Below are 12770 nucleotides of genomic sequence, written 5' to 3'. Positions count from 1 at the left end.
GCAAAAATCAGATTCACCAATAAAATAAAATTAAAGAAAGAAAAAAAGAGGAAAATCAAGAGGTTCACATTATTCACAAAACAACTTTCACTTGCTTCTTGACTGACAGGATGATGATGTTTTTCTTAACAATGTAACTCCTTTCAGTTACAGTGATGGCACTGAATTGCCCATGAACCAGAACGACATTGCTAGCGCTGCCTATGAAATTTCTTTTCATGAGTCAATCAACAGCAGAACTAGTGAAAAAAACCCTACAGCTATACACAAGCTCATCTTTGTAAACCACTAAGGACATAATGTATGTTTGTTATTTAATTAAAACTCTTCACACCATGGATCTCTTAAATTCTTACAATGACTCAGTGCAACGGATGTTAAAAAGCTCACTAGAGTGCTTCACTGCAAACAATCAACTGAATTTAAACATTCAAGAGGCCCAGAAAACAACTGAATATCGTGATTTGCTGTACACCTTAAAATTAATTCTAAACATTAAATCAAATTTAAACTACTGTAAATTAAGTACATATACAGAACAAGTAATTTCAACATGAACCAGAATACCCTTAATTTTAGAGCAACCTGCTTGTACCACAGCCTAAAGCTGACCTATGCTTTCCACGAGGTGCTATTCTTATAAGCCATAGTTCCTGTAACTGTGGCAGACTATAATTTTTTGGCCTAAAATATCATGGTGGATTTTGACACATGCCATATTCATTTTGGAAGGGACAGAAAAGAGAGAAAGAGATTCAGTTTAAATGTTTCACCCATGTCCAGGAATGAAAGTAGGAATAAATACGATTTTATACTATATTTTCATTTTTAAAGAAAAATCCCTACTCTTAACAGGACCCCACAATACCAACGTACTTTGCAACAGCATCTAAAATGTGGCATTATACACAATGAAGCTTTTCTTTTGGCGAAAAAATATGCATATTGGGCTATTACTATATGCTTCCAAAAATATAATCACTTAAAACTCAGCCAGTTTTGTGTCTACACACCAAGGCCCTGTCTCCTCTGGGCATACTCTACTGGGGGCTACTGTGGCTGATCAGAACTTTGTAATGACTCTTCCCAGCTGCCAGGTTAGTCAGATGAAACAAGAGCAGAAAGCTACTCTGATAATTATCTCCCTTCCTGATACTATAGTAGTAAGCAAAGGTGTGCTTTTATGTCATGTATGTCATAATATATGACATCTGACATCAGATCTGTGGCTAAAAAAACAGCTGGTTATCCAACTACCATTTTCCAATGTTGACCTGAAACATCAACAATCACCCAATGGCTAGATGTTTAAAAATTAAGGAAGGCTGCTGTTGGTAAACGCAAGCCATGCTCACAGACATTCAGCCCTGTTTCCCTCATCGCTCCACTGAGGACCCAGTCACAGCACTTCTCAACTGCCTCCCAGCCCCACAACATTAGAAGCCCACAGGAGGAAACCAGGGAGCTGCTATGCACGTCTCAGTGCAGAGTCCAAGACACAGCCTAGGTACGATCACTGACAGCAGTACTAAGGGTATTTCATTGGGCCAAGAATGCTTGCTGGAAAATTTACATTACTCATCTAGATTACAGGATGAGAACTTGGAAAGAAAGACTGCAATGGGGAAAAATAAAAAACAAAATACTACACGATATGTCAAAAATATACATCTATTAAGGAAGCATGAAAGAGGAATATAAGAGATCTCTTTCCAGAGAGTACAGATATATCTCTCCAACAGAGAAAAACAAAACTGGGCTTCAGAAAAGCAAACCACTTGAGAACCAGAATTGCCAGGGCAACGCTCTGAGGGTTAACAGAGTGTTGTAGGTGCCCTTTTCCCTGCTAAGGTATCAAAGGGTAGCCATGCTAAACACTGCTAACTACAGGCGTAGCTGCTGCGTTTTGCTACCCCAGCTACCCCAGTACAAATCAAAACCAGAAAACACATTATGAAAACATTATGGCTAACCCAGGTAGAAACCACGGTAGAGTTTTCAAATTAAAAAGCCTTCTCAAAATCTGCAGAAGTACGTTAACAAATCTCAATATGCATTTTAAGAAATAATTTAAGAAGAATTGAATCTGTGAAAATTCTAGTTTATATTAGAAAATTCAATACCCTACTTGTTTCTAGTACAGAAACAAGCCTTCACAATTTAAGTATTTGCTGCCATCATGTGTACACTTCAAAAACTGCAATCTTATGAAGGATACTTTTCAAGTCAAAAATCAGCTATCAAGACTACATATGAGGGCATTAAAGACTTCAGTTGGAAAGTGATGAAGTTTCAAAGACTGCTAATGCAATATGAATCTCTCCCTCGATACAGATTGCATATACATCAAACATCATACAAAGACCACATGCTTCCGCTATGCAATCATAAAAAGCAAGAAACAAATAGCTAAATGCTATTTGGTGGCCCACAGAAAATAAACCAATTGCTCTGGTTCATTCCATGCAGATATCAATACTACCAACACAGTTCAATACCCTCAGCCATAACATCTCCAAAGAAGCAATGGTGATAGGGACTTAAGTTCAAACCCTTCCACCAGGCTGCTTCTGGTTCAGATCCAGAAGAAAAAAAAAAAAAAAAGACAAGAAAAAAAAAATGTTGCAGGGACCTAATGATCTGTTCATTTCCTCTAAATTAGGGAATAGAATATTTCAGGAAGAAGAAAAATTAGTATAAAATAGTCTAAAACTACTATATCAATTTTACATCATGCAGGAATTCCCACAGAGCAAAGGAATATGCATCTACATTTCAAGGATCAGTTGCTAGCCAGTCTTGAAAGATGGGTGCAAGATCAATTCAGAAAGTATTCTACAGATTTAGTCAGTTACTGCAGAGGGGGAAAAAAATGCATCATGCTCTCTTTCACTTCAGACCGCTCTGTCTCTCACTAATATCCCTGAAACAACAAAAAAGGAGCATATGAACAAGACTCAAGCTCCCCACATATCACTAAGCCTAAATACCAATACTCAGTAACTCTACTTCTAGTATCACTTGTAACTTACTTTTAGTATAATGAACATTTAATTAGAAATATCTCATTAACATTACTTCTGGAAATGACCTTTAAAAACCTATAAATTCAAACATTTTATCAGAGACTATGATTAAATATGTTTTCGAAATCATATCCTTCAAAAAATGCAGTTTGAAATTAGCAGCTCTGAGACACAGAAATAAAAATATCTCAACAGAAATTTTCTGCTCAGTGTATTCCTAGGAGTGATCTGCATAAACAGCAGGATATCAATTAGAAGATGTATGGTTGTAGATACAGTCAGCTTCAGTGCTAAAACAGCCAAAACTCTTGGCATTACAAAAGACGGCTAAAACAACATGAAGATTGATAAAAATGCTACTAAATACAAGATTATGAAGTCAAAATCTGAGGTTCAGCTTCCTGTAAAAAACATATTTGATTAACTGACTTTAATATTAGTGAAGTGTATAAAAAAGTCTTCATCCCTTAATGGGTTCGAACACATCAGTGTGTCCTAAGTACAGCTCTATATTCAGATGTGATACACACATCTGGGGCTTTAAAAATCCTCCAATTTGTATAACGCTACTTGTGCAGACATCTCGCATTATGCTGAAAGAAGAAAAAAAACAATTCCAAAAACAATTATTCAGATGTGCTACAGCTTCCATTTCAACTCGCAGAAAATATCAATTTTGTGTCTACACAGGACAGAAAATCACATCCATACAGTATGCGCAATTACAGCACTCATAATATTATTGCAGTAATTACAAAATATGGTACTTGACAGCACTTGTGGAAAGTTGGCAGTGTTTACAGTGTTGATAGTGGAAATGCACTGAAAACACAGTAAAACCTACCATGCTTGCAAAACACTACAAGCTGACAATATTCACACAAGTACTGAACAAATGCTAGAAGGAAGGTGTCAATAAAATCCTTATAAATTTGCAATTCCAATTCATACTCAGTTTGTCTGTTTGACCCACTACATTGTCTTAAACTACAACAAAGTTAAAAATATTTGTGGATTAGTTACCTCGATATTATCTTCATCTGAAAACCTAACCTGGTAAAGTTCTCTAAATTCCACTGTAAAATACTTTAAATAATAGACAGTGCTGGGGCAAAGCAATCAGAACACCCATCTCTTCCTCTATTTTTTTTTTTTTTAAGTCTAAGAGGAAACAAGAAATCTAACAATACTCATACTTGCGCACATACAACTTAAAGACATCAGTTTTCTTTCTATAACCTGTACCAAGTTAAACTTTTTGAAATGGCTGTCAAGGAACACCGAAAAAGCAGAATCGGGCTAATTTGCAGCAACTAAGATAAACTGTTAGATTCAAAAGAGTACTCAGGGATCTGAATGTACACTGCCAGAATAACAGATTTTTGATCATTACAGCTCTACCTTCAAAAATCTTTTAATAAAATCTGAATTATGTGCTATTATGTATATAATTTATACATAATAAAAGCTTTCGATTTCCTAAGTTTTAAACACATACACAAGCACTCTGGCATGTTAGCTGGCATGGTTATGCATATGATGTGTCTCACATGGCTTGGACACAATTTTATACCACCACTAGATGGAAACCTGAATTACCTTTTAAACTGTCAATTCTGTAAATGCTCCATTGCTGGTTCTGTTTCTACTGTGTCTGACCACTCCTATTCTTTTATTTAGAGATCTAATCAAATGCTGGCTGTCATGAACCTGTACTCATTAAAAAAGAATCCATGAGCAGGCATACACAAAATTTCTACAGTGTCTTCGAATCTGAGAGCATTAACATAAATATGCCCTGCTCATTTCCCAAGTCAGTGATACTCAATGCAAGGAATAAACTGTTTACGCGTATTTGCCCTACTTCTACAGCAATTTAAACTTCTCAATCTAAATTCTAACTAATAAAAACTGCTGTACTCTGCCAACAAATTTCAGTTGGGATTTAATTAATGCCACACTTTAAATATCAAAGGCATGTTATATACTTTACAAATACATGCAATGATCAAATCATCTGAAATTTATACACCTATTTGCACACCACGCATTTATACAGAGTTCCATCACTTCAGTGGAATTTGCTGTGCAATGGATTATAACCTGAGGCGACTGGCACACACAAGTGACGGACATTACTGTCTGATGTGACCTCAATGACTCAGATATTATTTCCCACTGTGGCAAAACAGTTGTAAATAAAAACTTCAACTAGCAGACAAGACAGCCATCTGACTAGCTACATGCAATCACAGATATGATAATATAGAATAATTGGCACAGTAACATGACAGAAGCATTGAGAGTACTGATGCCGCAGCTTATGAAATTTTGAATTTGGAAAATACAGTAAAAGTCTCTCCCAAAATCTCACATGTGCCATAAGTCTTACTTTCCATCAACCCTAGACCACACCAAACCAGAAAAAAAATGCAGTATATTTAAACATAACACAGTTTTAAAAAGTTAATCAAATGCTTTCCCACACCAATATGTACACAGACCAAAAAAAAAAAAAAATTACTGGCCTTAGCAGTGGGCAGATGAATCTGAAAGACAATGACACTGCTCTCCAGATGAGAAGTACCGAATGTCTCTTCCCGTGACAGGCGTGCACCATGCACAAGCCAGCGGGTATCTACCAGGTTACCCCAAGTCTCTCTGCACAAGAAAGCTCCCAGACCACCTGGATTCTCCATGGAAGAGAAGCAGACACCAGCTCCTGCTTCTAAACCCAAATTTGAAGGAACACTGAAAGGACGGAAGTGATGCCACAACATGAAACGGGTATTACTGTGAACCTCTGCTATAGAGATCCATGCGGTCATCCTTTGTCTTTATTTTTCTGGTCAATGGGACAATTGCAGATGAATGCTGGTTCAGAAAACTCACCAAATCATGGGTGCACCAAGGTAAAATTGCCATCTTACACAAGTAGACTTCAAACCTTACAGCAAAGCAGGCCACCAGGAACGCCAGGTCAGAGCAGCAGGCTGATTTCCTGTGGCTGGTCATACCCAAATCCCACATGCTCTTCCATTTATCAGCCACAACTTCACAGCTCTCAGAAAAGTGAGAAATTCTTTCCTGCTTTTTGAGGAATATCAAAGAAAATAGAGGAAATTGTCTCCAATTTAGTTCTTACAAATTAATACCCAGTGAATACCCTAAGTGGGGGCTAAATACGTACGTCTCGGAATTTATTCTTAATAAGAGGGTTTTCATCCAGATAGCCATAAAAATCACTAAAAGCAAATTCCAGTGTATCCGGTAACGTTACAGTGAAATACTACTCTTAAATCCTATTTCACAACTTTTACTGAAGTCTTAAAATGACAAAAACCTTAAAGCCATATTTCACTTTCAAAAAAAATGTATTTCTTTGTCAGGCAAAGAAAAGATCACTTATATAATGTACTTCACTAAAACTGCGAGCAGAATACAGAAAGTCAGCAGCAGTTTTAGAATTATGCAACCTATGTATTTGCTGAAAGACAGTAAAAAGGGCAACCCACACACCCCATTCCCATTCCAGTCTTACTCCAGTACTGGCCACAGTTTCCTCTTCCACCCATCCAACTTTCATTGTCTATTTGCTCTTCAAATTCTCCTTTCAACATCTCAACATATTTTTGAGTGCCGGAAGCTTAAATATAAATCAAGAAGGGGAAGGAAGATCATACTAACCCAAAGAATTAAGAAGCAAAAAATTCTGTAAGTGTATCCACTCACAAACAGAAAAAGATGTATCAGGACAACTATGTCCTGGGAAATATCATGAGACCATCCCACAACCACCCCAGCAAACTAAATACTGCAAGTGATACGGGCAACTGAAAACAAATTTGATGAATGACAATTATTTGTAACACATCAAATATCATACTGATTCAAAAAATTAGCCGTTCTTGAGAAGCTACGTGATGAAGTTCCCCAGACAGAGATACAGTTCCACCTTAATTTTACCAATATAATGCCTAGATTTATTATCAAGAATGAAAAAATGTCACCTTTCTTCTGAGTATAGAACAGCAAATGTCAGCTCCCAAACCAAGTCTCAGTGCATATGAAAGCTTATACAAAGGCTTTCAGAGTCAAGAGCGGCCAAAGCATTTCAAAGGCAATTTATTCAATCTATTAGATGTGAGAAAATGTCATGTAATTCTGCAGAACAATTCTGCTCATCTCAAGACAGTCCAGACCTTCCAATCTACAGGGTCAGGCTTTTTAAACAAGCTAAGTATGAAACAGTCATTTTTAAAATTAAAAGAATTAACTTAAATGATGTAAAACAAATGATTACTGAAATTACTTAGCTGAATATTCTGCATTATATCATTTGTAACTTGGAATAAGGTAATCAATATTATCTTAGTATTATCTGTTCTTAAGTGAGCATTCTCATCAGCTACCCTATGATTTAGAAGACTGCTGAACTAATTCACTTATCATATCTGTCAACATTAATTCAATAGCACTCCAAGGTAATAATCACTATCAATCTAATTATATTAGCCATCTCCTGTAAATGAGTACCAATTATTTTAATTAAAATATTAAATATTTAGAAAATAGAAAGGAACATATATTAATAATTTATATACTTAATTGGAATCTACCTGAACAACCACAATTCCTGAACAATCATAATTCCTGAACAACAAAGTTTGCTTTTTGGCATCCCCCTTTAATACTTTCCAGCAGGTTTCAAGATGCAAACCATCGATCCAACACCAATGACAAGAAAAACGCAAAGTTTACATTGTTATACTTTTATATAAATGTATACATACTGGCAGACTATTTCTATCAGTATTATTCACTTAAGAATTCTTCCAAGAATATTCAAAGGACAGTTTCCTTATTTTGCAAACGCAAACAGGTCAGTTTAGGTTTCCCATAAAATGACATTAGCCATCTACGCAGTTGGGTTCTACCACTAAACCCCTCAATTCCTGTGCATGACAAACAAGGGGATCCCTTCTCATCTCCTGTACGTGAAAACGATATGAATCATTCGCATACTAAGATAATATCATTTGGGAGCCTTTTTACCTCTTTTTTGCGCCCATTTCTTTTTAAAGTTAATCTTAGAAATCTCCCTGTAAGGCTCCCCCTGTGCTTCTGTGGACTGTAAGGATATACAAAATGGCTGTACCCTTGTTTGAGAATTAGGCTGAGTATTCAGGTCCTGCACTGACATTTGGGTTCTTTCCAAAAGCTGCGGTGCAAAACCTAACATTAAAGAACTACAGCAATATTGGAAGCTATGGTTGCTTGAATGCCCTGTAAAATTAAGATTCCTTTAACAGTTCTTTTTAAAGCTTTTAACATAAAATCCTACAGGTTTTTTACCATGTTTTACAAGAAACTAAGGAAATTTGCTCGGCTTGTTTTCTTTGATAAACAATCAATGTGCCCAGTTCCCTTGAATCATCATGATTTAAATACCAAGGGGGAAAAAAAATTGTTTGGTGTAACCATAATGTGATTAAAATGCCAGGCCTGTTAACTAAACAATTAGCAAACTGGAGGACAAGAAAGCATACCACAAACACAGACTATGAACTAGTATATTCAAGCACACACAGAAGGTCTGACTATCCAAAAAAAGCCTCTCAAGAGTTTTAACAAAAGTCAAGCAATTTCACGTTAAAATAAGTCGTCCTTGGAAATTTTCGCTCAAAAAGCATATGGGGTGGCTTACTAAGATTACACTTCATATTGAAGTCCTTATTCAAAGTCAGGAAACATCCATGCAGTCACCATAGCCATAATCTTTACCCTCTGTGAATATACATTAAGATATACTATTTTAATATAAAATTATGAATACTATTTTTCTGTAACATGACATTATGCCACTCTGTACCAGCCACCCTGCATGCAGTAGAAGACATGAGGAAAGAACTCTCCCAGATGGAAGTTAAGTATTGACAACACTAAAGTGCATACAGTGAGGTATATGTGTACCTTAATGAACAAGCAAATGGGGAAGGGCCTGACGTGCAACATGCCAAAATACTGTTAACAGAGCTGTAACTTTCCATTTTTCTCCGAAAAAATGGCTAAAACTTAACAGGGAATACAAACAACATTTTGTATTAATGTTGTAGTGACTTGTTTGGGGTTTTTTTTGATTTGGTTGGTTCTGGTTTTGTTTTAATAAAAATAGATATGGAAGGAAGAAGTACAGTTACAGTTCATGTATGTGAAGTAGCATATCACAGCTTCGCACATTGCTAACTGTGCGATTCATTCGTCCTTCAGGAACCGGGCGCTTCCCAGGTACGCTGGTGTGTTCTGTAAGAACCATTCTAGAGCTTCCAGCCTATTTCTGATTAAAAGAGTGTCCTGCTGCCCAGGAAGGGTGCAAAGAGGACTCCAACACACATTGAAGCATCCTTCTCTGTTACCTAATCCAAGTCATCTGCAGTCCACCTTCCTCAGTTATCTAGTTCAAGACTTCAAAGGTCTGGGAACCACGGCATAGTGTAAGACACAGAGTGAGACCCACAGGCCAAAAATGTGAAAGTCTGATTTAAATTCCATCCTTGAAACAGATTATTATTTGGGGGAGAAAAAAATCTCAGAATAAAACAAAAATTAAAGATGAAAGAGCCACATCTTCCAGCATCTTGTTAGAAGACAGACATATTTGCAAAGTTCTTTATACACACACACTGAAAACAGTTATTAAATTAGTTTCCTTTCCTTGAACATATCATAGCTAATAGCACTAAATGTCAGGTTTCAAAATTCAACTTCTGTTCCTTGTAGTGTAATTTTTTTCTGTTTTCCCTATAATCTACTTATAAAACATTTTAAAACTGAGAAACATTTTCACTATTTACTTCACAGAAATGGCTAAAGATATTTCAATGCAAACATTTTCTTCCTTTTTTAAAACTATTTTAAGGAAGATTTTAGCACTGAAAATAGTAACCTGTAACTTGTCTTTTTAGCTCATGTTAAAATTGGAAGCAGCGATGCGGAAACATTTTGGCAATTTCAAGTAAACTGCAACTGAGAATTACAATAGCATCAGGCATTTGAGAGGTAGATACAAGTTTTCCCAATTTCAGGATCTATCAGTTGGCAAGAGACAATTAAAATACACACTTATTCCTTTCCTCTGAAGAGAATACCATGCACCGTTCTCCCTGCTGGTTCCTGATGCCCTGGCGCAAAGGTAATGGAACTGCTTTACCTCCAGGATTTCAGCTACAGTGGGTAGAAGGGATGGATCAGATCTTCCCTGAAAATTCATCTGCACCGTGTTCATCTGCCCGGTGCTTAAAACGTTACTATGAAATTCAGTTGCAAATATTACTCTTGAAATAGATGGAGGATGAATAAGCAATTCGTGTTGTCTCAAAAAGTTGTGTGGGGATGGCAGGGTTCGCCATAAAAATTAAAAAAACTAGTTAATTTTTATCTCTGTTATGACCACCAGAAGAACAAACTGTGACTTTATACCTGGGTAGAATTTGGCTCAAATTAATTAGTCCACTAAAACCAAGCTTCATATGCTTATCTGCATCCTGCTGTTGGGAAACCAGGAGGCACTGGATGCTACCTACACAAACCCGCTTCCAGGGCTCAGAATACAATTTTCTTCTACAGAAAGGAAAACAGCTTTGAGATTCAAAAATATTACCAAACCAGTAGTTCAATGAGCATGAAAATTAATAGGAAACTTGTCTATAGATCTGTCTCTTGCAGTTGTTTTCATGCTTTAATTGAAGTTTTTCCTCTGTGAAGTGTCTATAACATTTGCCTGTCGTGGATTTTTTGGGATCTATTAATATGCTAGCAACAGCTGGAGTTCAGGCATGTGGGGAAAGCACCTCAAGTCTCCCTCCTCTGCTGCTCGTGAAACTTGTTACATCCTAACTGCTTGTGAGCCATCTGCTTTTCTGTCCTTGGTGAAACCAGTCGCTAAGTCCAGGGGAAGAGGTGGGGGGGGGTAGCAGAGAAGCAATATTCACATGAGACTCTTTCCTTCGGAAACACTCTGGAAAAATGTCACTCAAAAGTGAAATACAAGTTCACAGGGAAGCTATTTACACCTATGTATTTAGCCAATTATACAATTAGCTATATACGTAGTTATAAATATATATACACCCATTTATATAATGTATTATTATAAATTATACAGATAATTTCGTGTATATATTTTTATACGCGTATTTATAGCTAATTATGTAATTGTCATTCTGTTATATATACACTTGTGTGTGCATAGTTATAATCACACATAGATGAGGCAAGGAAATAAATACCATAAAAGACAACCTGCCCAGAGATGCAGAATTACAAGGCATTTTCTAGCTCTGGAACGAGCTCGTCCTTCGGGGCGGAAGGCACTCCAAGCACACCAAGCAGCAACCCGCGCCCCCGCGGTCACTCGCAGCCAAGGAGCGAACGGGCATTTTCCGCCCCCCTTTCCGTGACACACAGCCCTCAGCAAGGCGGAGCCCAGCGAGCTGCAGCGGGCAGAGCCGGCGAGCGAGGGGCCGGCCGCCGGCCGAAGAACGGCTTGCGAGAGGCCGGGCCCCCTCAGCGGGGCGGGCGCCCGGGCCTTGCCTGGGCCGCCGCTGCGGCCCCGCCGCTGCCGGCCCGGGGGCGCAGGCGGCGGCTGCGCGGCGCCCACCGGCAGCGAGGGCCGGGCTCGGCGCCACCCGACGGGCCCGCGGCTGGGGAGGCGGCCCCCCGTCAGAGCCCTGCGGGGCGGCGGGCACTTGCCTCCCATTCCCGCAGGAAGCGCTGGGCCTCGGCGGGCCCGGCGGCCTTGTGCTTCCTGAACTCCTCCTTCACGTAGCGGTCCCCCAGCGCCCGCAGGGCGGCCGGCAGCGCCCGGTGCAGCAGCAGGATCCGCCGGTACAGGCCCCGCGCACCGCCCGGCATGGCGGCGGCGGCGGCGGCGGGCCCGGCGGAGCCCTGGGGCGGCCGCACCGGGGGCGGGGCGAGGGGGCCGAGCTGCGGGCACAGGGAGGGGTGTCCCGCTTGGCGACTTCAGTGGCTGCAGAGAGTAGGCGCGTCTTGAAACTAAATCTCGGCTTTTTATGTAAGAAAATAACGCCGGATAAACTCAGAGCCTACTCTTTGCAGAAAATTCATCTGCACCGTGTTCATCTGCCCAGTGTTTAAAACGTTACTAAGAAATTCAGTTGCAAATATTACCCTTGAAATAGATGGAGGATGAATAAGCAATTCGTGTTGTCTCAAAAAGATGTGTGGGGATGGCAGGGTTCGCCATAAAAATTAAAAAAACTAGTTAATTTTTATCTCTGTTATGACCATCAGAAGAACAAACTGTGACTTTATACCTGGGTAGAATTTGGCTCAAATTAATTAGTCCACTAAAACCAAGCTTCATATGCTTAAATTTGATTTATCTGCATTTTTAAGTGTGGGTGAGAGACAAGAGGAGACTCGGTCAGAAATCTTACTGCTTCCGTGGTGTTGCTCAGGACTTTGTGCCATCACATTGTTACCACCCAGCCAAGCTCCAGCTTTCTGTTACCTCCCACCTACAGCCCAAGCTGCAACTCCCCCAGCTCTCCATAAAGTTTTTTCAGCTGTTTAACATCACATCCGAGCCACCCACATGGAAAAATCTTCAACTGTCAACAGCCATGGATATTTGGAAAAAGCAAAGAGTCTGAAAATCAGGGGGTGGCAGCAGGGGTGAAAGTCCTGCCTCATCATGGGTTCCTGTAAAGCTCCTTCCAGCCA

General features: G+C 39.1%; 1 protein-coding gene across 1 annotated transcript in view; it reads right to left on the bottom strand.

Moving 5' to 3' along the window:
• The window catches only part of SDHAF3 (succinate dehydrogenase complex assembly factor 3), a 35215-nt gene extending 23236 nt beyond the window's left edge, over positions 1 to 11979 (bottom strand). The window contains exon 1 of the mRNA XM_074836192.1: positions 11778 to 11979. Coding sequence (XP_074692293.1) covers positions 11778 to 11939 — 162 coding nt within the window. The 5' untranslated portion in view covers positions 11940 to 11979. The remainder of the gene's footprint in view (positions 1 to 11777) is intronic.
• Positions 11980 to 12770: the final 791 nt, after the last annotated feature.

Source organism: Strix aluco, chromosome 1 (genome assembly GCF_031877795.1).
Source record: "Strix aluco isolate bStrAlu1 chromosome 1, bStrAlu1.hap1, whole genome shotgun sequence".
Taxonomy (NCBI): domain Eukaryota; kingdom Metazoa; phylum Chordata; class Aves; order Strigiformes; family Strigidae; genus Strix; species Strix aluco.
The sequence above is the reverse complement of the archived record's forward strand: the minus strand, read 5'-3'. Positions and strand labels throughout refer to the sequence as shown.